General features: G+C 41.9%; 1 protein-coding gene across 1 annotated transcript in view; it reads left to right on the top strand.

The window, feature by feature from the left end:
* LOC117546599 (bone morphogenetic protein receptor type-2-like) overlaps nt 1–25,052 on the top strand; it is a 31,262-nt gene extending 6,210 nt beyond the window's left edge. The window contains exons 2-13 of the mRNA XM_034216884.1: nt 3,454–3,639; nt 4,245–4,424; nt 12,494–12,601; nt 12,913–13,004; nt 14,907–15,137; nt 17,290–17,404; nt 18,550–18,710; nt 18,858–19,005; nt 19,298–19,434; nt 19,797–19,969; nt 20,064–21,403; nt 23,240–25,052. Coding sequence (XP_034072775.1) covers nt 3,454–3,639; nt 4,245–4,424; nt 12,494–12,601; nt 12,913–13,004; nt 14,907–15,137; nt 17,290–17,404; nt 18,550–18,710; nt 18,858–19,005; nt 19,298–19,434; nt 19,797–19,969; nt 20,064–21,403; nt 23,240–23,490 — 3,122 coding nt within the window. The 3' untranslated portion in view covers nt 23,491–25,052. The remainder of the gene's footprint in view (nt 1–3,453; nt 3,640–4,244; nt 4,425–12,493; nt 12,602–12,912; nt 13,005–14,906; nt 15,138–17,289; nt 17,405–18,549; nt 18,711–18,857; nt 19,006–19,297; nt 19,435–19,796; nt 19,970–20,063; nt 21,404–23,239) is intronic.
* Nucleotides 25,053–26,323: the final 1,271 nt, after the last annotated feature.

Here is a 26,323-nt window from a genome sequence, read left to right as displayed (position 1 = left end):
TCAGTGCACTCTGTGACTTTTAATCAAGTCTAAGACTGCCGTGTCTTGCATCTCTCCAATGGGCCTTGGCAGTAGGAAGGAGAGAGCCAGATTAGATCGCTGTTGTTTTTTAGCAGAGAGGGGAAGGGGGTAGTCTGTGGGGGTGGGAGGGTGCACCGAAGGCCAATTGGGGGAGGAGGTTTAGAGGGGGGAGAGAGATTAGCAAATAACTGGGCCATGGGTAAACTCTCAGCAGTGCCCGCCATCATCCAATGAACAGGCTTGGAGCAGAAAACTACTCTGAAGCCTTTTGATATGACTACCCTCTCTCTCCCTCTCTTTCTCATCTGCCTCGCTCCACTGGCCTTGCCTGCATACTCTGACCCACAATCCAATACTGCAGTGGAAGCCAAAATCACACAGCCGGCTCCACAGAGCAGAACCAGGGACAGAGCCTGCCACGGCCAATCAGAGATACACGCAGAGATTGGCTTCCAACCAGAAACGCTCCTAAAACAGAATTAAGGCAAAGAACCAACCACAGTACGGCAGAGTGGCAGACACACCAATGAAATCTGACTACATGAGTGCTCCCATGGCTCAGACTGCAAGTGGGCGAAATATTCGTCCCATGATACACTGTCTCTCTTCTCTGTTCACTTTTTGGGTGAATTAGGCAATACATATATTTCAGACGGTGAATAGCCCCTTTTACAATAAGAATCAGGAGGATGTGAAAATAAAAGAAGTCGCCTGAGCTCTCAATTTATAGTTGATGCACGTTTGTTACGCGCACCATGGAGCGATTATCTTTTATTATCAGGGTACGTGACATCTATTTAGTAGTACTCATATGGATGCATTGCTTTCTTGAATTGTATTAATGTAACACAATGTATTGAAAACAGCCCTTTCCCTTGTTATAATGAAGCGCACAACTCAATCATCCTTGGAATGGACCTTTTAGTCTTAGTTTCATTTGTTTTCATGCCGAAGAGCTCTCATATACCAAGGGTTTTTCATAGGGTATTATTTCACAGCCTTGAATAGTAGTAAAATTATTAATAATTCATGTCAGCATACAGTATCTACCCAGCTTTGGGAGAGAGACAGGAGATACTCTGCACTATGGATTTTTGTGCTCTGATCCTGGCGTGCAAGGTCAGTCTGTTTGTCCAACTGTCTGAGGGTGTTGTCACCGGTTATGCACTTCCTTTGATTGTTCCTTTAGGTTTTGCTAGAGTTCCTCCTCTACAACTCCTCTCCTCAACTCCACAGCCCTCTCTCCTCGATTTCTGGTTCTGGGAAATAAGACAGGAAGTGTATTTGAGGCGGAAAAGATCATTGTTGAGGTTGCGATTATCTTAGGACTGTGCTTTTTCACATTGTTTGAGAGCAGCTACCTCTGTAAAAGATACAAGAGATTGAGTCGGAGTCAATGAAAGTGCATAGCATCTTAAACGTACCTAAATTGCTGAATTTAAGAATGTAAAAGTTAAAGCCTTTGACACCCACCCCTCAAGGGTGCCATTTTCTTTTGATCAGTTATCTCTCTGCAGCAAGTGCACAAGTTGTATAATTTGAATGAATATCTGGCCATTATGTCTCCCCTGTAATGTTCTGCTGTAGGCTAATGGTTGAGCAAATGGTCATTATGGAAAATCATGGTTCACTAAGATCCGTTATTTCTCACATGAGCTAAAGGTGACTTTGGGCTGAAAAAAAAATTCAGCTCTAGGTCTTAATGATTGCCTTTCCCTATCATCTGCCCACTATTTATTTCATGCTTAGTCTGTGGTTAGTAATGTTTTTATAGCTATTATTATGATAAAATTAGAACATGCCTTTACGAAATCCACATGACCCACTCTTCACATTGGCATTAATAAGATCTACCGCACAGCATGTCATTAAAAAGGATTTTTTTAATGCTGGTTATTTCCTAGTTCTGAAACAGTGGGGAACAATATCAAGGGCACATTTCTGCAGTTGAGTTTCATTAAAACTAAATTATTACTGTTTATGTTAACTCAATGCCAAATTAATCAGAGGCAAAAATTGCATCCTACATTTCGGTTTGGAATTGAAATCATGTCAAACCCTAGCTACATACAGAGGGGATGAAACGCGTAAAAAGCCGCACTCCTACTTGCGCCCACCGCAGTACATGGGCCACAACCTCTAACAACTGAGTCAACGGCGGCCCTTTGTTTTCATTTGAACCCAGAGCATGTTAATGCACTGTGAATAAATGCAAGTAGCGAATCATCTGTCTCGTGAATCTAAACACAGGCCGTAGCAGTGGCCTTGCCGGCTTGTTGAAATTCAGCTTCCTCCTCAAAACAAAAATTCCTCCACATACTTAACCCTTAGTTTGAATTCCTTTCCCACTCTACATGTACACGGTGTGCTTCCCCCTGTAGGCGAAGTGAGTCCCACAGAACAGTAGGCAGTGCAGGCCCACAGGGTGAGGGCAGCCGTGGCCCACAGTAGGCCAGGGTTGCTATCTTTTATCTGAGGATGGGAGCAGAGAAGGAAAGTTGGCACCCTGCCCAGCAGAGCAACCACTCCATTGCGGCGTCACCCCTCTGCCCACACAGGCTAGCCTGACATCGGGCAGGGCACAGTCACCCCAACCCCCTTCCCGGATGGAGGAAAGGGAGGAGCTGGGAGTTACGGGAAACAAACCCGCACATCATGTTTCCCTTATCAGAAATTACCCGGACCGAGGTTATGTACACAAACCCCCATTGGCTCAAACTATTTCTTCCTGGAATAGTTTACACTCTCCCAGACGTTTGCTGCAAATCAACAAGCAAACTGTCCGTTACACAACTGTTCACATTCTGGCTATCCTTTTCACTAGAATCACACCATCTGAAATTCATCCATTATTTCCGAACACCCAACAAACAAAGGCTGTGTGCTTTAATGCATTAATTAAATTCAAGGTGGGAGCTTTAACATGCATGTCAAACATCCATCTATCATTTACTGATAATTATTTTTCTCATCTTGCTGTTTTAGTTTTGAAATGTCCACTTTGTTTCCGTGCCTCTGCTTGTGTTTTTGTTATGTCCTTCAGGCTAGAGTTTAAATTGGTATCTCTATTGATCTTCGCCTGCAAAGACTGCTGCCTCTCACACGCCAGACAGCTATTTCTCAGCTGTAGATTATTCTCGTATAGACAGATACTGTGTAGCAGCACCTTATTAGAAAAGGGCTGATGTGAGGGACTTTCATCCACATCTTACAGTTTATCGAAAATGTGCATATCAGCAAGTTTATCATCCGAAGAATGAGAGAATAACCGTTGAAAATGAATGAAGCTGTTGCGTTGTCTGTTGCTCATTAACACAAAATTGACAAACTGCCTTAGAAATTAATGTGCTTGCCTCTTGTCATCCACCTATTTAATTTACTTTGTGCGACTGCAAAACCTACCTCTTATTTGCCTCCTCTGTCTCCTCACAGCGGCGCAGGAAGACGAGAGGGAGTGTGCCTTCACTGACCAGCAGCAGCAGTGGGAAACGGACCGAGTGGCCGGGAGCGAAGGCCGCGTCTCCCCAGAGAACACCACCATCCGATGTGCCAAGGGCAGCCATTGCTTTGGTCTGTGGAAGAAAAGTCCTCCAGGCGAAGTGCGACTGGTCAAACAAGGTAGGACTTGTGTGACGCTTCGGGCAAATTGAGAAAACTGTCGAGAGTAGAAACAAATTCTATTCAATTTATAGTAAACATATATAAGTTATTGGTTATATCAGAATTTGTATTTTTATGGAATTATAATGTGGAGGAAAAAATGGGGCAAGCATAAAGAGTAATCTAATTGTTATCTTTTGGTTTTTATTTTCAACTAGCAACACCATCTGTCAACTCCTCAACTGGCACAAAAAAAAAAAAGATTAATTATGTATTTTATGTTGCAGCTGGTAAAAGCTGAGTTCATTTCAGCTACTTTATCAACTACTGGATAGTGTCGTCTATAATAACACAACATCATTTCCTTTTTATTTATATTGTATAGTTACACAATGTAACTATCACGTAAACTAGGTGATAAAAAAGGTGCAATATTTGCCCTTGAAAGATGCATAAAAATGTACAAATCACTTAATTTTACTCAAGTACAGTATTTAAGTAAATGCACATACTTACCCTCCAACACCGCTCGGGCTAAAAGGAATGATTTAATATCTGAGACGTGATCTTGATGGTAAAACAGAAGTAGGTAATATCATTAACATCATTATCTGTATCCTCAGGTTGCTGGTCTTACCTGAATGACCCCCTAGGTTGCCGTGACGACCGCTGCGTGGTGACCAACCTACCTCCGCAGATGCAGAATGGGACGTACCTCTTCTGCTGCTGTGGCAGCGACATGTGCAACGTCAACTTCACGGAGGACTTCCCTCCGCCCAGCCCCACCACGCCACAGCCCATCTGTAAGGAAACGTATTTATATTTATTTATATAATGTGTATATTATATATATGTACACACTGGCACAAATGCAATAGATTTCTAATACGAGCTTGAGTTTAATTTAATATCTTGACAAATAATTCCTCTCTATTCATGATGGCATTTTGCTTTTTCTATGACCGATGTTCCAACAAAAGCAATTCATCCAAAGAGATTCAAAGCCAGATCTCTCCCTACATTTATTATATGATGACATCTTTTTTTAAACAGGCAATAACAGGGAACTATGTTACTGCTGGTCACCTGTTACATTGTGTCAGTTCAACGTCAAGAGCAGTTGTTTTTGGAAAGTAGCTGTGACTTCTTTGATTTTACATCTTTGGATTTAGACTTCAATCTACATGGTTATATTAGGCGCTTTCACACCAAGTACTTTGCCGTACTTAGTTCCCAGTACTTAGTTCTGACGAACTCTTTAGTTCTGATGAACGCGTTCACACCGGAATAAATCCCTGAGGGAGGATTAGGCAAATGAAGCCGCTGACGTCACTTCTTCTTCTTCTGCTTTGGGTTTACTGGCAGGCCGCAAACAACTTCACGGCGTATACTGCCACCCGAAGTCCCCCGAGTTGGGGACTGGCTTCAGTAGAAGCTGCTGGGTCTCCCAGCAGCTTCACACGAACTAAGTTCTAGTTCCGGATTTTTTTGGTGTGAGCGCAAAATGTCAAGAACTATCGGAACTATACTTGGAAAAGTACTCCGGTGTGAAAACGGCTATTGTTCTTTTTTCATACAAATTGACTCACTTTTAGCTTAGTTCTCTGCCTCGGCTGCAATCATCTCTTACACAACTGGCTGTGTTGAGCGGGGGGGAGTGACTAAAAGCAAGATGACTAACAAAGACAAGAATGGGAGAAAACAACTGCAGGCCCACACAGTGCTGAAACACAGAGCTATTAAGAGAAAAAGCATGAAAGAATGTTTGATGTCATCAGAGCTGTCATACCTTCACATTTCTCCCTCCTCTTCCTCTGCCTTATCATTCCGACCACACAGCTTAGAAATGAGCCCGCTGATTGCCGTCCATTATGAACCTTGACAGTAATGAATTGCAGACATGAAGTGGTTTGTGTTTACAGACCGTTCAGCTAGTAGCGTTAAATCCACTAAAGGGCCATGAAAGGCTGTCTGGAAGTGAGTAAGGTGTAAAACAAAGTAAAAAGGTGCATTGTTTATTGTTCCTTGCTCTTAATGTTCAGCTGTGACTGAAGGCAATGTGTGTGGCAGGAGGAGGGGCTGAGGATGGCGGCAGCTCATCTCATCTCTCCTGCCCACACATAAACACAAACACACACACTCTACCATCCATGTCGTCTCTCTGCATTCCACGGATTACAAGGCGTCTGCTGCCGTCTGCTGCCGTCTGCCTGTCTGGGGGCGTGCCGGTGACTGTTCCCCTGAGCACACAGAAGACAAAAGCAAGAGAAAGTTGAGGAAAAATAACCACTAGGGCGTTAGAGACACGTTTGATTCATCAGTGAGGTTAAGGTTGTATTAGAACTCAAAATCCTGTTTGTGTTTTTGCGAGGTTCATTCCTGACATGTCTGGGCAGAGTCATGCCAGTGTTGTTAGAAGTAGGAAATGGTTTAAGTTAAGCCAAGAGCCATGACCAAATTATGAGGGCTGGAAGAAGTGCTCCTATCTTTTACATAAGAAAAAAAGTACTCAAGTATTCTTAAAACACCAAAGGTAGAAATGGTAATTCTTACAGAACGTTATGTAATCGGATTATAATTGTTGCTGTATACTGTCTAAGCAGTCCAGTCCAAGTAACTTAACTGTCCAGTTAAGTTAATTTGAGCTCCTTTATATCCTACAGGGTAGTGTAATCTATACACAAGACAACATCATTAGTTTGTTGATAACATATTATAATAAGGGGAGATAGTAAAGGTTTTTGGGTGAACAATTTTATAACAGACTTTACATTAAACATCACTAGTTAATTACATCAAGACAGCTTTTATCAGGGGATTTATTTAAAGGTATCAGTTTTGGGAGGAAACAACCTTTTTTTTTTCTTCTCTCTAACCTGTGTATCCTTGTAACTATTACTATTTTTGTTGTTTTGTTTCCCATTGTAAAGTGTCCTTGGGTCTCTTGAAAGGCGCTATAAAAATAAAAATAATTATTATTTATTCAAAGATTCATAATATTCCATATATTTTTCAAGTATTTGGCTCTGAAATGAAATGGATTTAAAGTATAAAGCTGCGAAAACCCTTCAATTATTTAATACACTTACAATCTTTTGATCTTGGTGGTAATGTAAGAGTAGACAATTCCATTAACGTTATGGAGATTTTAAACAGATTTGTTGTGTTTGGGTGTGTCGTGTGTGTGCATCAGTGTTTGTCAGATGGCTTCCTGTGCATTCCTGTTGTTGGTGCTGAACTCACTGACCTTGGCATTTGAGGGGAGGTGTGTGTGTGTGTGTGTGTGTGTGTGTGTGTGTGTGTGTGTGTGTGTGTGTGTGTGTGTGTGTGTGTGTGTGTGTGTGTGTGTGTGTGTGTGTGTGTGTGTGTGTGTGTGTGTGTGTGTGTGTGTGTGTGTGTGTGTGTGTGTGTGTGTGTGTGTGTGTGTGTGTGGTGTGTGTGTGTGTGTGTGTGGTTGTGTGGTGTGTGTGTGTGTGTGTGTGTGTGTGTGTGTGTGTGTGTGTGTTGTGTGTGTGTGTGTGTGTGTGTGTGTGTGTGTGTGTGGTGTGTGTGTGTGTGTGTGTGTGTGTGTGTGTGTGTGTGTCACGTTCTCACTCCCATCCCGTCACATATTGACGGACGGTCAGGGCCCCTCCCCGTCGCTATATTACGTACAGGGTACCCCTTGCCCGTCAGGCTTCTACGGGCAGGGCGTCCCATAGACCTTCATTGCGGACAGCGGACCCCTTGGCCGCCAGGCTTCTACGGGCAGGGCGTCCCATAGACCTTCATTGCGGACAGCGGACCCCTTGGCCGCCAGGCTTCTACGGGCAGGGCGTCCCATAGACCTTCATAGACCACGTGATCAACAACAATGGCCGACCTTCGTGTTATTCTCGTTGAAAAATGCCTATTTTAAGGTTCATTTGGCCAATAAAATGCGTTTTGATGTCATTTTATGCGATTAATATGAGTTGTTATTTCTGATTATTTATGCAGTACATGTACATGATGTTTAGTTTGCTAGTTATGACGAAGATTACTTCATGAATGTGTACACATTCATGGTTGCTAAGGTGGTTGCTATGGACGCTGCAACAGCTCCCAGACCACGTGATCAACAACAATGGCCGACCTTCGTGTTATTCTCGGTGGAAAATGCTTATTTAAGGTTCATTTGGCCATTAAAATGCGTTTTGATGTCATTTTATGCGAGTAATGAGTTTTTATTTCTGATTATTTGTGCAGTACATGTACATGATGTTTAGTTTGCTAGTTATGACGAAGATTACTTCATGAATGTGTACACATTCATGGTTGCTAACGTTTTTTTGGTGGAAATGTGTTTTTTCACAGCAAAGTCACCCTCTGTACTTGGACTTATTGGGAGAATCTAAAGGCAAGAACATCCCAAATATTCATTTAGGTCTTTATTTTAGACCTTTATTGTGGCCGTCTGTGAGGAAAATAAACGGGGCTCAGAGCCTCGTATTTTTAAAATCTTTTTTTCCTTCTAATTTGTTATTCTTTTCAAAATAACACACTGTTATTTACTCACCAATAACACACAATTATCCTTGCTTTTATTTATTGGTTTAATTCCATAATCTCGGGCTTTTTTGGCGTTCGTCAGGAACTGAATTTCAAAATAAAAATAACCGGAAACAGACGTAGGCCTATAAGGGACATTTCGAGCATCATTGTGATTGTCAACATTTTTGAGTTTAGGATGGCCGAAGACACTACACTACCCATAATCCCCAGCTATCGTTTAGGACTACCGTCCCCGTGATTAATTTTCAAGGTCTGGGATTGGATGTTGGAGTGGCAGTGCGCCAAGTTTACGCCGAGCGTCAACCACGCCAGACTATCCAAAACTGGAATCGAACGCCCCCCCAGAACTACACACTACATTATTGTGTTTTGCAAAATGTTCTATGGGACATCTCTACTGAACGTTTTCGTTTTTCCCACAATTAGAAGTTGCCAGTATTAAACACATTGGTGTTATCAAATGTAAAACATATAATTAATAAATGGGTGAAAATCGCTGTCCATAATGCGCAGCATTAATATATAGCATTAATATATACCCACATGACAGCTCATTGTTACTTTGTAATTCTACTCCACTACAATTCAGAGGTTAACCTGGTATTTTTACTCCACTACACTTATTTGAGTTACTTTGCAGATTCTGATTAATGATGTGAAATATAAACAACCCTTAAATCAGACTTTAGTTACACCTGAGTAAAATTCAGGGAAGGTGATTGTCAAGTGCCAACAATCAGGAGAGATATTTGATAGTTGGTGCTTGAGAAGACTAAACATGTATCTGCAATTGACATGAATGGAAACGAGTAATAAAGTATATTAATTACTCGTTATTCTCTACTAATAGTTAATTAAAAACTGTATATTATGGCTATTTTGCACATCCCTTTCAAGATTTCAAGATTTTCAAAGGTTTATTGACATATCATATACACAACTACGGTGTAGTTATGCAATGAATGAACAACTTGGGTCACAGGTTCCTCAACAGTGCATTACAAGACATCTATCAATATGTGTGTACCTCCACCATTAAACTGTCATATTCTGCACATTTCTTATTCTATCTATCTACAGAAGAGTATAATCCATATGTATAATATCAGTTAAAATAAGTGCTTCAACATAGTTAACATTGCAGGAAAGCAATATATTAGACGTACTTTGTCAGGCTTAATATTTATTTGTAGATAGATACCCCCAACGTTTTTTTCTTATTTAAAAGAAGACCTTAATCTGTTATTTAATGTTTAAATAAAGGTTCATTCGTTTTTCTGTTTTGCACCTCCTCCTATATCTTTGTACATCCTGCACTAAACTGTTTTATTGTATTGTACTTATAGTATGTTCTTGATTTTTTATATTCTATATTTCTATCACAGACCTTCTACTTTCCCCCTATGAAAGTATGTACTCTTAATATTTTTTTAATCAAATATAACACATAAAAACAATAATTCAATAACGTGCTTTAACCACTAGGCGGTGCACACAAGGTACACACAGCCATAATAACTTTGTATTATTAGTGTAGGACACTTGTATGTACAACATCTGAAGATGTGTAGTTTTAGTCATGCTTTCACATAATTTTACAGCATATTGCTATACTATTTCAGACTCAGTATTTACATTCTTCCATTCAAAATTCAAATCAGTAATATCTTTAAAAACGACAAGTCCTTTTATATCAGCTGTGCACCGTTATGGTGTAAATATAACCTATCTATGAATTATATCAAATGTAAAAGTCAGCCGAATTAGTGTTGATACTGCAAGGAGACGTATTGTGTGAAGAGAAATTGAAGATGTTCTTTAATTGTTGATATATTTATGATCCACGTCAAGTATTCAGTTTCGGCGGCATTTCTTCAGTTTTTCCAAAGGTCTTCACATCAGGGCTCTATAAATAAAGAACTACGGCAGATCTGTAATATTGAATGCAGCCGAACCGTGTATTACAATGCCGTTATGTGATGACTTTCAAAGAGAAAAGCAAGAGCACTCGGAATTAAGTTTATTATTTATTATTATGTTATTCTTTTATAATGTTTTCCGGATTTCATATAATATAAACACCAAATCCCAGCATGCATTGCGGCTAAAACATCCAATCAGCGTAGCTGAGGATCTTGGGTAATCGCTCGAAATGCCTACGTCTGTTTCCGGTTATTTTTATTTTGAAATTCAGTTCCCGACGAACGCCAAAAAAGCCCGAGATTATGGAATTAAACCAATAAATAAAAGCAAGGATAATTGTGTGTTATTGGTGAGTAAATAACAGTGTGTTATTTTGAAAAGAATAACAAATTAGAAGGAAAAAAAGATTTAAAAAATACGAGGCTCTGAGCCCCGTTTATTTTCCTCACAGACGGCCACAATAAAGGTCTAAAATAAAGACCTAAATGAATATTTGGGATGTTCTTGCCTTTAGATTCTCCCAATAAGTCCAAGTACAGAGGGTGACTTTGCTGTGAAAAAACACATTTCCACCAAAAAGACGTTAGCAACCATAAATGTGTACACACATTTATGAAGTAATCTTCGTCATAACTAGCAAACTAAACATCATGTACATGTACTGCACAAATAATCAGAAATAACAACTCATATTAATCGCATAAAATGACATCAAAACGCATTTTATTGGCCAAATGAACCTTAAAATAGGCATTTTCCATCGAGAATAACACGAAGGTCGGCCATTGTTGTTGATCACGTGGTCTATGAAGGTCTATGGGACGCCCTGCCCGTAGAAGCCTGACGGTCAAGGGGTCCGCTGTCCGCAATGAAGGTCTATGGGACGCCCTGCCCGTAGAAGCCTGACGGGCAAGGGGCACCCTGTACGTCACATAGCGACGGGGAGGGGCCCTGACCGTCCGTCAATATGTGACGGTGTGTGTGTGTGTGTGTGTGTGTGTGTGTGTGTGTGTGTGTGTGTGTGTGTGTGTGTGTGTGTGTGTGTGTGTGTGTGTGTGTGTGTGTGTGTGTGTGTGTGTGTGTGTGTGTGTGTGTGTGTGTGTGTGTGTGTGTGTGTGTGTGTGTGTGTGTGTGTGACCTCTGGAAGTCATCAATTATTAATAAAGCCGGTGTCACGGCAGCACCCCTGTGTTGACTAATGTAATGGTTGCAGGAGAGTGTTTCTGTGTGTATCTGGCAGCTCTTATACACTTTCCGCAGAATGAATGCTAGTGGTATATAAGAGCAAGGCAAGCGCCGGTATATTTACACTCTGTGTGTATGTTTGTCTCCAGAGAAGCACTTATAGCGGATGCAGTTTCATTAATCACAAATGGCTGGCAGCTAATACTGCAGCCTCCTCAGCTAACTGCTTCTACCTGTTACCTTTTTCACCTGATCCACTTGCTGGTGTTCTTTGTTTTTACATATTCTCTTTCTCTCTCCATATGCACATCCCACACATTCTCTGTTTCTCTCTTCCTGTACTGCTTTCCAGACTGTTGACCATGCTTCATGGTTGTTTGGCATAATTTATGTTTTTATTTTCCTTTTTGTGCTTCACTGAATGCAGATTGCTTCAAATGTTGCAGCTGCAGGCAAAGAAAACACGTTTCAGAGACCTGTTTTGAGATTTCGCCTGAATATGAGCAGTAATAATGATAGTAATAATAGCAGTAATAGTGATCATTCCCTCTGTATATTTTGCACGTTTCTGTACAATGCTACCTCTTTAAAACTGCAGCTCTTTCACTTTAAATTCTGATATACGGCACATTAATAATATTCCAGATTCATTGGTCAATAACCCTGATTCTGATGTACTTTTAGCAGCGTCTTTCAGTGTCATCCAACAAGACTCTGCACTCTGGTTAATTTGCACTGCACAACCTCTTGTAAACACATTGTGTGCCATGTGTTGAATGCATTTGCTTACTAATAGGAAGTGTTTTGCTTCTTGCATAATTATGAGTCAACCGTGACCACCGGCAACTGTTGATCAGCAGAAAAGTGTGAAACTGGTGGCCTGCACGTGCAACACGTCAAACCCACGTGCCCACACATGTGTAGGAGACAAACAAAAAGGGGACCCACTCATGCTTAGTAGTGCTATATCCCTATGTTTTTTACTTTTCCAGAGGAAATCATATCATTCAAGTATTTCAGTCTTAGTGTACCTATCCAGAAGCTCATTATCTATGCAAATATTTAAATCAGCTCAAAACACAAGCCTTGCCGTTTCCATAAATTGATAACGATTGTAGGTGTTCCTAATAACTCGGTGTGGATACCAGCTGTGATACAGGACACCTGCTCTCCCTACATAAAGGTCACAGTTTGATGTATACCTTTGTTTTTCATGTGTGTCTCCTTGTAGACCCTCACTCTCTGAGCTGGGAAGAGACCATAATTATCGCCCTGGCAACCGTCTCCGTGCTGGCCGTGGTTGCTGTAGCAGCCTTCTTTGGTTACCGCATGATAAACGGTGAGTTACCATTGCGCCACTCTGCGAGGAAGGGCAGAGAACATTCATTATTCAAAGATGCTTAAATGTTTTTGGTAGAAATTCAATTAATTTTGTAAATTGTGTGTGTGTGTGTGTGTGTGTGTGTGTGTGTGTGTGTGTGTGTGTGTGTGTGTGTGTGTGTGTGTGTGTGTGTGTGTGTGTGTGTGTGTGTGTGTGTGTGTGTGTGTGTGTGTGTGTGTGTGTGTGTGTGTGTGTGTGTGTGTGTGTGTGTGTGTGTGTGTGTGTGTGTGTGTGTGTGTGTGTGTGTGTGTGTGTGTGTGTGTGAATAGGAGATTGTAAGCAAGGCCTTCACAACCTGAATATGATGGAGGCCGCTGGCTCCGAGAGCTCTCTGGACCTTGACAATCTCAAACTGCTGGAGGTCAGTCCCCAACATTTCGTTTGATTATACTTTTCTTGCCCAGGAAAAGCCAGTTTATTCAGTGTAACAGCGAAGAGTTCCAGTAACACTACTCTAAATAACCATATGAGCCAATGAGTGGTGCAGGAATTAGTCCTAAAACCCACAAATGCTGCTTCAGTTCCACTTGGGTATTTAGTCTTAGTTCTTAGTGATGTATGCTTTCAGCTCTTTACTTCTTTTATACCCCAACATCTTGCCTGAAGGTATGAGCCTGTTTCAGCATTTCTACACACAGAGCAGGGTGTGTGTCTGTGAAGAAGGATGGAGAACATGAGCTAGAAAGAGAAACCAAAGTCAAAGAGGCATAAATACACCCAAAATAAATCAAGGTTTATGGTTACATTTGTCATTTCAATATGACCTTTACATCAGACCATTCGATCTCGGCAGGACGCAGTGGGTCGGAACAGAAATAGGATTTTGCTTACAGTGACACAGGATCCTGAAAACCTGATAGGGAAGCGGGAGAGCTCATATTGTGATAGGACGTCAATGAAGTCTGGATGATATGCAGTCACAATGACGGTATAAGCAGGGTGTGGGGATTAGAATGCAAGCAGGAAAAATACATTATATCAAATCCAGACGAGCGGACAGCATGACGCAGCGAAGTATAATTTCACTTTTCTGAAAACCCCACTATCTGTCAGTTTGTTGGTACAAGCTCAATTATTTTTTCCAATTAAAACACTTTTCTAAAGAGCAACACAATGCTATTTTGGTGCTGCTCCTAAACTTGTTTGTCAGATATAAACGGAAAGGACATTTTTTTTTTTCAGCCTTGAGCCTATTATTGTTATGTCCATTGGGAGGATGAGTAATAATGATTTAGCACTCACCACCTCCTTTTTAAAGATCTAGGTAGCTTAGATTATTCTCCCACAGTATGATGTAAAACGGACTGAGTGCTCCTTGTAAACTGTTTTAAAACGTACTATTTAATGCATGTGAAGTTAGTCGTTGATGATGTTACAAGGAGAATAGTACCAAGCAGTGCCTTGTCTGTCTCAAGCATGCTTTAGTCTCTGCAAGGAACTGAAAAACGTAAGAAATCTGTGCCAATGGCTGACTGGAAGGCAGATAAAAATGGAAAGAAATCAAAACATCTGATCTGCTTTTTAAAAGAGCCCTCAGTAATATTAAATGATTTTTGGTAAATGTATTGAAGTATTCTGAGTGAAATACGAGTTGCTTTGCTTCTTGACAAGTCAGAAAGACAGCCAGCCAATCAGTACTGAACTTTGTGCTCCAACTAGAGAGAGAAACACTGATGTACTTTTTCTATTCAGTGCATTTCTGAAAAGAGCGAGAGCACTATCTTTTCAGGCAGGAGTTGAATTCAGAACTCTGTCCTTGTGCCTTATCAAATGCAGGCACACGTTCTTTTACATCAAACTCATTGCAGCGGGGGAGGGGAGCCTAACTCAAAGACTAAACAGAGTCACTGTATATCCTATAGCCAGAGATGAATGTTTTTAGCAAACGTGGAGGAGGAAATCACAAAGACACAACCCTGATTTGTTCCTTCCCCTAATGCAGATGACTTTTAAAGCAGAATGTTTTTAGACTTTAATGGCATGCTGGGCTCTGGCTGATTCGGACACTAATGATGTGGAACTGACTTAAGGCCATTTTAACTGTTTAACCCTGCTGTTCACCTGTAATTTAGTTTATTTCCTTTTTTCCTTCTGCCTGCCTGGCTGTCTTTATTTGTGTAACTCTCTTTATGTGTTTCTATTTTTGGCCTCAAGTACCATTCTTTAACAAACAAAAGTATTATTTTATCCACTCGGTTTTCTTCATGTTTTTTGAAGTGAGAGCTTAAGGTCTAGAATTACAAAAATAGTTTTTCTCCTCCAGCTGATAGGGCGTGGCAGATATGGCGCAGTGTACTGTGGCTCTCTGGATGAGCGGCCTGTGGCTGTGAAGGTGTTCACTGCAGCCAACCGGCAAAACTTCCTGAATGAATGCTCCATCTACCGGCTGCCGCTGCTGGAGCACGACAACATAGCCCACTTCGTTGCTGCCGACGAGCGGACAGGCCCTGAGGGACGCACAGAGTTCCTGCTGGTCATCGACTACTGCCCACATGTGAGTAGTGGGGGGAGTAGGAAGTGTCGTACTAGTGTAGTGTGTGTGTGTTCAACATAAAGACCACATTATGATACCTAACAATAAGACTTTAGTCCTGGTTGATTCTGCGATACTGGAAACTGGTAAATCAGGTCTTTAACACTTTATTAATCATTAAGAACCATTTATAAACCAGTTCTAACATACATCAACACAGGCTCACTATTTAGCAAGATGACTAAGCCTTATATTGGCACTAGCTTACTTTGTCTTCTTCATCAGCCAGCATCCTTGGTATCCATCTTGATGTTTCCTGGCATCTCTTTATGACCATTTATTTACGAGTTACTAACATTTATAGTTGCCAAAAGGGAGCCTTATTGTAAAGTGTAAAACACATTCCCATGTATTAATGAGTTACTACCGTTTCTAATAAGGCTTAGCAGTACAGAGAAATGTGGGCTCACTATTTGGCAAGCAACAGTCACAGTTGCCCTGTTTATCTCATGTCTTATAAAAGCATATTAAGGATTTATAAAGTGTTCACAACCTAATTAATAAATGAATTACAAACTATTCGTAAACCCTTTATACGGGTAGTCTTATTGTAAAGTGGTACCAAATGTCAGATAATAGCTAAAAATGCTTTCCTCAGTCTCCCAGTGCCCAAAGCCAAGAGACCCAAACCCAAAGATGTTTAATTAACAATTGTTTGATAAAACAATATTTGGCAATTCAATTTCTAATCCAGAATTTGACTTAAAATGATGCATTTCAACTTGATGTGAATTATTCCATCTATGTTGTGAGTGGTTTGTCAGGAGATTGATTTCAAAACTATTTTCATGTCTACTTTAATGTGGCCTGAGAGGGACAAACAGGGTGAAGGTGTTCACTGCAGCAGATAGGTGAACAAAAACGTTGTAAATCTAACGTTTATTTCACCCATCTTTTCCTGCATACAGATGGAAAGAAGTAAGCCCTCACACTGTGTGCTGAAGGCTGCCTCCATGAGATACTCAATATAAAAGCAGATTTACCTTTAAGCTGAATATGATTACTGCCCAAGCCCTATGAACACTATACTAATACAGGTTGTCATGGAAACACGGTGCAAGCCAGGAAATGAGACTGAAACACATAATGCATTCAAGTAAATGATAATATAATTTATTTAAAACGAACAGATCTAATACGATTTTGTTTAGCAGCGGATGTGCTTATTGCCTTGTGATTGATTTGATTGAGAGAAAGGATGAAGTGTCTGTGCGTCAGGGCCAGAGCCAGATGATGATAATTGAGGAAGGAAATTAATCCAATATAATATCTGGTAAACATTATCATGGAGTCTTTTATATTCCTCATAATATATTACCATACACCAGAATTGCACGCCGCTTTCATCACGCAAAATGTCATAACTCAAAAGAAACTGCACAGCCTTTATTGGGTGGGGGGGGGGGGTGATCAAATATTCTGTAAGTCGGTTTATTGTCAAATTCCACAGGGAGGTCAAAGCACAAGCGCAGACTTTTTTTATTTAAAGTTGCGAGAGATAAATCGGAAGTTAATCTTTTTCTTAAGTTCTCTGTCTTGACCTTGGGTTTTATTGACAGTGAGGAGGAGGATGTGGAATTTGGATTTTTAAAGTGAAAAATAGCTCCTGCTATTGAATGTGTGTGAGATTGGCTCAAACCAAGTAGCATAGCAGGAAATATTGTAAGACGTTTAACCAGAAATTCAATTCAAATGTATTTCTTTAGCAGTTATAAATACTAATACACATCTTTATATATTGTAATGTTATATATTGCAATACAAAGTGCACATTTTTCCTTGGTTGTATAAATACTGAATGGCTTTGAAGGTGCTAAAGGCAAATGCAAAATCTAGAAACCATCTTGGCCCACCTGTCCCAATGCCTATGGTTTATCATCAAAACATGACTGGCTATTTGTTGACTGATGGTGGAAGTTTTTCTTGCCAGATGTTTTTCCCCCGCATCTGTGGATCTTCTTATCTGGGAGATCTTTAAAGTGATGCTGGCGGATGATTTTTTTTCTCAGTCCATCTGTCTAATCTTTCTTGTTTACCTTCTCCTTGTTTTCTCCCCTCCCTCACCCTCTGCACCCTCCTTCCTACCTTGTCCACTCCCTCATGTCCTCCTCAGGGCTCTCTGAGTCGCTACCTGGGCCTCCAGATCAACGATTGGGTCGGCAGCTGTCGGCTCGCTCATTCCGTCACCCGTGGCCTGGCGTACCTACACACTGAGCTCTTCAAAGGAGGTGAACTGGAGGACGCACACACACACACGCTGTTAATTGCGTAACTGCTTACAGTTTACACAGGCTCAAGTTCCATGGCTGCTGCTTCCATCTGCTACAGAAACACTAAACATGGAAAAGCTTTTTCTGTTTGTAGCCCTGTTAGTTTGAGAAAGGATTTAGTTTGTGTGTATTACCATCTCCAGCCTGTCTTGCTGAGTCGTGCTTTAGACTTCTAACGGCACACTGCAGCTCCACGTGGGTCTGTTTGGCTTGGAGCGCTTTGCATCCCTGCATTTTGACACACGTGCACAACCAGCCTTGTATATTTATAGACCGGCCTCAAGCTAGCCTCAGAGTGAAAAAATAGTGAGCGGGACAAACTAGGGGCAGGACAGCGGATGCAAGATAGGGATTCAGATGACACGTGAACATCCCCACGGCTCGATTAAATCAGTCGTTGAAGGCAGAAGTGACTGAAGTAAGCCTTGGCTGTTTTTTTTCACGTCAACAAACCTCAGCCTCAGCGCTCCCCACTCATTTATTTTCATCAGCACAGATACACATCAAACAGGCTAACAAGTGAAGGGGGTGGAAAGTGTTCTTGCAGTAGTGTGTGAAGGCAGGGAATAGAAGTAATGCTGTTTGTGCAAGCATGTGACAAGTACACGAGGGGTTGTCCATCTCCTTTCCTTTTCACTGCAAGTGATGGGCAGAGGAGAGAGAGAGAGAGAGAGAGTTTGTGTGTAATGGCACCGTCTCTCAGGCTTTGGTACATCCTCCCCCACTCCTCCTGCACATCAGTAGAAGGCATCAGATAACTGTGGTGGCCGCCCTCTGCTGGACTGTGAGATACTGCTGGCAGAGGCTTCTGTGATATGGTCTTAATCCCATTGTTGTAGATTAGATTAGAGGGTGTAACTGTCTGTTAACAGTGCCGCTTGCTCTGGTGAACAATGACTAATGGGAAGAATGGAAAGCTATACGACAGGATTTACTGGATGTTATCATTTGCAAATGTCACAACAACTGCCTGAGTGGATGATTTATTTGAAGCAAAGTATTTGCTAACACTGTCCAGACTTACATGTTGAATGACAGATATAATAGCTTCATCTTGTGTCTGATTATTTATTTTTTTCCCATGTCCTTTTCCATCTATCCAGACGTGTACAAGCCAGCCGTGTCCCACAGGGACCTGAACAGTCGCAATGTTCTTGTCAAGGCTGACGGCACTTGTGTCATCATCGATTTCGGCCTGTCCATGAAGCTGACAGGAAACAGGACCGCGCGCGCAGGAGAAGAGGAAAACGCTGCCATAAGTGAGGTGAGTGCTCAGGAGCTGTTAGACTTTATATTTGAGCTCATTGCCACAGAAGACAATCAGAAGAATACAGTTTATCACCCATCAGGCCACACCTTGTCCTACTTTCTCTTCCTGACTAACTTTAATTTGTTCTGCTCTGTCTGCCAGGTGGGGACGATCCGCTACATGGCTCCAGAGGTCTTGGAGGGGGCGGTGAACCTGAGGGACTGTGAGTCGGCGCTGAAGCAGGTGGATATGTACGCCCTGGGCCTGATCTACTGGGAGACCTTCATGAGATGTACCGACCTGTTCCCTGGTAAGACACACAGACACACTGTGTGAAGGCTATTTTGAATGGTATTAATCTGTCTCCAAATACAACAATGGTTGTTTTCCCTTTTTACTACCATCATTATCACAAGCAACACAAGAATGAGCCCCTCTCACGCTACACACATTAGTAAGCCATTAAATATACATTTATAATCGAGGGTAGCAGAGACTGGAATTGTATCATTTGTTGTGGAAAAAAAATAAAGCTAAAATATTTTCTCTGCTACATTAGAAATATCTACAGTACACCCCTCCTCTTTTTGTCCTACCTCTAGGAGAGTCAGTGCCAGATTACCAGATGGCGTTTCAGGCGGAGGCAGGGAACCACCCGACGTTTGAGGACATGCAGGTCCTGGTGTCCAGGGAGAAGCAACGGCCCAACTTCCCAGAGGCCTGGAAAGAGAACAGTTTGGTAAGTGTGTGTGCATTCCTGTTGTTGGTGCTGAACTCGTGTGTGTGTGTGTGTGTGTGTGTGTGTGTGTGTGTGTGTGTGTGTGTGTGTGTGTGTGTGTGTGTGTGTGTGTGTGTGTGTGTGTGTGTGTGTGTGTGTGTGTGTGTGTGTGTGTGTGTGTGTGTCATATCAGATTGTGAAACATGTCACTACAATGTTTTTGTTGTTGTTGCTTACTAGTTGTTTAAAGGGTCCTCCTAAAATGTACTTATTTAATGATCCATTTTTATAGTTCTTACAGTGCAAGAGATACATAATCTAGGAACTGTTTCTGCTGTCTATGGATCAGTGTTTTAATAAAGTGATCAAACTGTGTCCTGCAGGCGGTCCGCTCTCTGAAGGAGACGATGGAGGACTGTTGGGACCAGGACGCAGAGGCCCGCCTCACAGCCCAGTGTGCAGAGGAGCGACTGGCAGAGCTGCTCATCATATGGGACCGCTCCAAGTCTGTGAGCCCTACACTGAACCCCATGTCCACAACCCTGCACAATGAGAGGTAGGGAGAAAGGCACAACAACCTCCATCAACTCAGTACTTCTTTTAAATGTTGTCTTTAACCTCACTGTTTACTTTTCATTTTTTTCTGATAGAAATCGCATGACGCCAAAATCCGGCCCATACACAGACCACCCCTCTACTTACATTGAGGAGCATGAGGGCGTTGCCAAGAACACGCAGGGGGACACCACTGGCTCTGTGAGCGGTCGGGCTGGGGCCGGTACTGGGACCGGAGAAAGAAACAGGAACTCCATCAACCAGGAGCGCCAGCAGCAAGCCAACGCCCGCCTGCCCAGCCCAGAGGGCAGCAGCACCAGCATGGGGCTGAGAGGCAGCCCATCAGCCTCCACCACCACCACCACTATCATCTCTGACTCTGAGGGACCTGCAGGGACCTCAGTCCCCGTCTGCCTCCACCTGACCCAGGAGGACCTGGAAACCACCAAGCTAGACCCGAAAGAAGTAGACAAGAATCTGAAGGAGAGTTCGGATGAGAACCTGATGGAACACTCACAGAAACAGTTCTGCTCTCCAGATCCACTGAGTCCCGGCAGCTCCAGTCTCCTCTACCCGCTAATCAAGATGGCAAGTGAGGCAGCAGGCACATCAGACCCTGCCGCCCCCATGCCCTCCACCATCTTCCCCCTGCCCAAGCAGCAGAACTTGCCGAAAAGGCCGTCCAGTCTGCCCCTGCGCAACAAGCCCCCCAAGAAGGAGTCATCCTCGTCCTCACTCAGATTCAAGTTTGGCCGCTCTGGGAAGTCCAACCTGCGGCAGGTGGAGGGAACAAAGATGAACATTGGTGCAGTAACAGGCACAAACACAGCTGCAGAAGTTAACCGGGTCCCAGGCACAAACAACACACCCGCTCTACGAGACACGCACCTCAACGGGAGCGCGAATGGCGCTGCTAACGGTCATGCCGGTGTAGGGATCTCCTCCATGGCTACAGGTGGAGCGACAGGTTTTGGAGGATCTGGCATCACTCAAAACGGCTCCGGAGCCCTGAGGTCCGACGACAGCCGCCTCAGCCTTGGTGTCATCACGGCCAGCCCCGACGAGAACGAGCCGCTCCTGAGCCGCGAGCGAGAGCAGCCCGACCCGAGAGCGATGTCGTCGAGCGTAGCGGCTCTCCGCTCAGCACGACCCAACACAAACAACAACAACAGCAACACTGGCCTGGGAAAGGGGAATGAGAGCGGAGGGGAGAGTGATGGAGGAGAAGAGGAGGGAAGTGGGGAGGGAGGAAGCAGGGAAACCACAGGGCCCTCAGGAGAGAACTCAGGGTCGGGATCCGGCATCGCTGTCCCCCAGGGGGAGCCTTCGGTCATCATGAGGGGAGAGGCCCTGCTCAGGCAGCCCAGATCCCGCAGGCCTGAGAGACCCAACTCCCTGGACCTGTCCTTCACCACACAGGACCTGGCCTCACTAGGTGATTATACATCAACAACTGCACAAAAATCTTCCTCGGATCCAGTGCAACAATGTCGCTTAACAACGATTTATGAGGCTTTGATACATGTATCCTAACACTATTTGTTAGGTTTTTCATTATTATATATTATGTAACTAATTATATAGAATGCAAATCCTCATATTGAAGGAACTTCAAATGTTTGGCAATATTTGATAAATTACTTTTAATTATTAAAAATGTTGTAACTAATTGTTTTAAGCTGCAAAACTGCATTAAAGCATTTTAATGCTGAATTACAGAATCACTTTTAATTGACATAGATTAACTATGATGAGTTATGTTACCTTAAAGCAGTGGTTCTCAAACTTTTTCTGTCAGGCCCCCCCTTTGGAAAAAAAAAAAGTCAGGCCCCCCCCCCCAACACAAATAGTCAGGCTCAGTGGCGGCGCCAGAGATTTATTTTGGGGGTGCTGTGGGGTAGCTTGACGTTTCATAGAGGGTGCTCAAACATTAATGTACCGGTCGCTACAGTGGAATTTTCTACTGCAACACTCCCCACACGCATATACACAGTGTTCCCGCGACTGTTACAATGACGGCTCGATAATCAGCTCACGGCATATAGGTGTAAGCAGGGGTAAAGTGCTATTTTTATAGGTGGTGTGTGGACCTGACATAGGGGGGGTCCGGGGGCAAGCTCCCCTGGGAAGACTTTTAAATATTGAAGTTAAACGCATCAATCTGGTGCACTTTGAGAGCAAAATGAAGAGATCTATGGATACCTCTCAACACCCATTTGAAACAGAACTGTAAACAGATTTACTATTTCTTTATGGATATTTTACAAATCACTCCCTTTTAAACTTTATTCTTGTTTTACTGTCATATAGTATTTCATAGCTGTTTTTCATTTATTCTCTTATTTTTGTATAACTATAATGATCATATAAACGTGTGCCTCGGAAATAATTGTTTACATTAATGGTGACCAAAACGTTTGAGATCCACTGAGAGTCCTTTAGCTCATTGAGTCTCTCAGTCTCACAGGAGAGGACTCTCCTCCACTTTGTTGTTGAAAAAACTCCTTATATCCGTTAGCGTTGCTCGCTAGCACCAGAAGCTAACAACAACGATCTCCGGTACCGGTGCGCTCTCTCTCTTTCGTGCACGCACACAAAATGACTCGTTCCACACACACACACACACACACACACACACACACACACACAGAGCCGAGCTTTAATGAAACACAGAGACCCAGACGTAATAGTACTATAGCATATTATTTTCGAATCAATAATTTTTCAAAATATGATTTTTTTTTTTTTTTTTTTTTTTTCTAATAACCATTTTTCCTCCTGGTCTCTCGCGCCTCCCCTGTCATGCCTCTGCGCCCCACACTTTGAGAACCACTGCCTTAAATGGACAATATGTATGTTTCACATAAAGATCAGTTTACTAGTCATGTAGAGAGTACTACTCTAAAGCCTGTGAAAATAAACCCTGAAGTCATAATGACATAGTGATATCCTCAGACTTATCTTAGCTCGGACTTAGAGACTAAACATTTGTTACCTAAAAAACAAACTGAGTTACATGGGTTGCAGTTACTGTGAAACATTATCAAATGTGCATGGAAAATTACTTTTATGATAATCAATTATCAGTTGGCGCAAATGTTCCTGTCAAGCGACTAAATAATAAGTCTACAAATAAAATGTTTTGAATATTTTGTTCACTTTTTCTAATTATATTTCCACCACTTTATAGAAGTGGACTGGATGCCCTTTTAGTAAATAGTCATGATAACTCGGCACAAAGTACTGATCCATGTTTCTTCCTGTTTTCCAGGGGACGGCCTGCAGCTAGATGGAGCCTTTGAGACAGGAGAAAAGATCAAGAAGCGTGTAAAAACACCTTACTCCCTGAAGAAGTGGCGCCCCACCACATGGGTCATCTCCACAGACACCAGGGGGCCGGAGGTCAACAACAACGGGTCCTCCCGTGGTCAAGGTCACAGTCAGAACCGGCCCAAGTCCAGTTCGGCCATCTACCTGCGCGGAGGGAGCTTGGCCAGCGAGCCAAGCGACACCCACGTGTGAACACAGGCTCTGTGACAAGACTGAAAAAAACAACCCAGAAAGCGTTTGGTTTCTGTCTGTTGAGCTCTCAATCAGCAAGAGGAAGCTATGGAGTGTCTTGTGAACAAACATTCGAGTCTGATGGTGTACAGTAATTAGGTCTGTCTCACTCCTGTGTGTCTTTCTGATGATGGCATTGCTTTAAATGGAATCCAGCTATGCAGCATTCTCATCTGCTTCTGTTTCCGCGTATTTAATAATCTCCCTTCTTTGGTTTTGTTTCTTGTTTCGTCCTAATGAGCATAGCAATGTTTTGAATGGATATCTTTCTTTCTATGTGCACTTTGAACCAACTAAAATCAGTGTTTAGAAGTCCTGTCTGTTGCGACCACCACAAGAAGTGGTCTCTAAACTTAAAAAGGCGATGAAAAACAATCAACGCTTTGAGCGTTCTTTCTCAACCTAGCTGTATCAAGCAAGGTTTGAGAGCAGGCTCTGTAAAATAATTGACGGTCTTAATTAAAAGACAGAACAAACTACTATTTCAAACAAATGTATTTCCTTGATTTGTATGCAATACCAATTTTTGTCTTTTTCGACGATGTATCCATTTTTTGTATCATAATTTTTAATTGTGCAATAGGATTTAGCTTTTAGATGCTTTCAATGTTTTAACGCTTTCTTCATTTTGTTTATTGTTTTATCCCGTTTTTATTTTGATATGTTAATCTTTGTTGCACTTATGAATCGTCACAATCATTTTTTAAACAATCCACCTTAACACTTTCCCCCCGAATCAAGAGGAGAAAATGGATGACAATCCTGCTCTCTTTCCTTCTTCTCTGGACTATTTTTAAGGGGGCACAAACACTAACAATCAATCGCAGCTGACTGAAAAAGTGGGTTTTCATAGAACTCCTCTGCTTGCACAATTACACCAGGAATGGCTCAGACTTTGGGGTCTTTTAACACTACAATCACCAGAATCAAATCTATGGAGAGATCTGTTACAGTGAACAACTCAATCACTGTACCACTATCAGCTGACCTCACTGTGGACTGTCTGTATGCGCCTGAAAGACCAGAAACACTAGAAAGCCCAGATTCTGCTTTTTGAACTCTGTTGGAAATCAGAAAATAGTCTCAAAGAAACCAAACCCCTCTGAAGCACGCTGGATATAATTTCTGCTTCTTGTTGTCTCATCCCTCGATGTTGGAATGACTGATTCAGTGTGTGTGTGCATGACATGTGTTGTGTTCCTTTACGTCAGCATTAGAGTTGTCGGGGCCTAGCGCTGTACAGTCATGCTGAAATGTCATTGTACTCATTCTGTATTTTCAGCGCTGCTTCAGGGCATATGAAGAGATCTCATTTATGTTTTTGTAATCTGTAATTTTATGAAAAAAAACATATGTATGTGTATTGCATTGATATTTGCATCATTTTTATGGAGTTCTGTTTTGCATTCAATGGACATGGCCTTTAATTCCATTGCTATGCATCTGCTCGGTACAGTTTCTGTAAACATTCTCAAGTCAACATGGAAGAAAAAAAACTCAAATAAATGTATGAAATAACTGCTGGTTATCTTGTTAAGAGCATGTTATTGGGATTTCAGGTATTTTATTCTGAAAGTACTGTAATTGGGGGGAAATACCAGTAGAAAGAGAACATTGCTTCACAGAAAGTCTAACTCACAGTCCTGGAGAAACAGTCTTCTTCCAAAAACACACCAACAGTCCTTCCCAGGACGCAAATACTGCAGTATTTCGTTAAATACTCACCGGTAGCTGACGTATGGCCAATTTGAATATTCATGCCATCCTTAAAACCTATTTAATTTTTGGGCCATTTCAAGTAGGTAGGGAATGCAAAGTATGAGTAAAATTGTTTGTTAAACATTTTAGGCAAACTGTTTTTGGAAGCCATATTAGCTTTAGCATAGCAGACATTGGCAGCAGCACAGGACCAAGACGTGCTTTAAGTCCAAAACTGATTAAATATAGTTTGTCTTCAGCCTTGTCTTGTTATACAGGTCTCCCAGACTCACCATAAATGGCTAAATTCGACACAAGAGGGAGACATTTCCTGTCCTCCACTTGTTTACTTCACTTCTCCGCCGCCGTCTGCTCCACGCGCCCTAGCAACTGCAGCATCAGCACGAGCAGCGCAGCGTTGGTACGCTACGTCACAGATCCACACCAGCGTCAAGTCAGCTGCAGGTATCAGACTGCACCGGAAATGGACCAAGTCAATACATATTTAAATGTGTATTTAGAATTGTGATAATAGTTTTTGTATGTTTTATTTTTTCAGATAGGGATACTACAAGTTATTCCTGTTATTCTATACCACTGCTTTTTCCCCAGAGGTGTGTGCTATAATTTGATTAGCACATATGTCGAATAAATAATACAAAATTGGAAAATGTCAAATTAGATTTTATCACACTATCTGAAGTGAAGATATATAGCTTTTTCATGAATATAGCAGGACCTGCCTTAAAGCCCATATATCCAATGTATTATCTGGCTGCTTTCACACTACTTATATATGCTACACTTATTTATTTTTTCTTAAAAATACTGTAACTGTACTTATTGTTGTCTACCTGGATCGGTACTTTTGTAATGTGTGTCATTTCTATCTCTAATATTATATGCACGCCTCTTATTTAATATGTTGTATTTTACTTTTCCTGTAACAATGTTCATTTCCACACTGTGGTAACAAGTAAACCCACAGTACAATTTGAGCCTGTTCAAAACTAGTCTATTTTATTCAAATAAAGTCCTGGGTAAAAATCGACAGAGAATATATTTTACTTCGAAAAACAACAACCGGAAGTATCGG

This window comes from Gymnodraco acuticeps, unplaced genomic scaffold (genome assembly GCF_902827175.1).
Source record: "Gymnodraco acuticeps unplaced genomic scaffold, fGymAcu1.1, whole genome shotgun sequence".
In the NCBI taxonomy this organism is placed as follows: domain Eukaryota; kingdom Metazoa; phylum Chordata; class Actinopteri; order Perciformes; family Bathydraconidae; genus Gymnodraco; species Gymnodraco acuticeps.
Note: the sequence above shows the minus strand (reverse complement) of the source record. Positions and strands in the feature narration are given on the sequence as shown.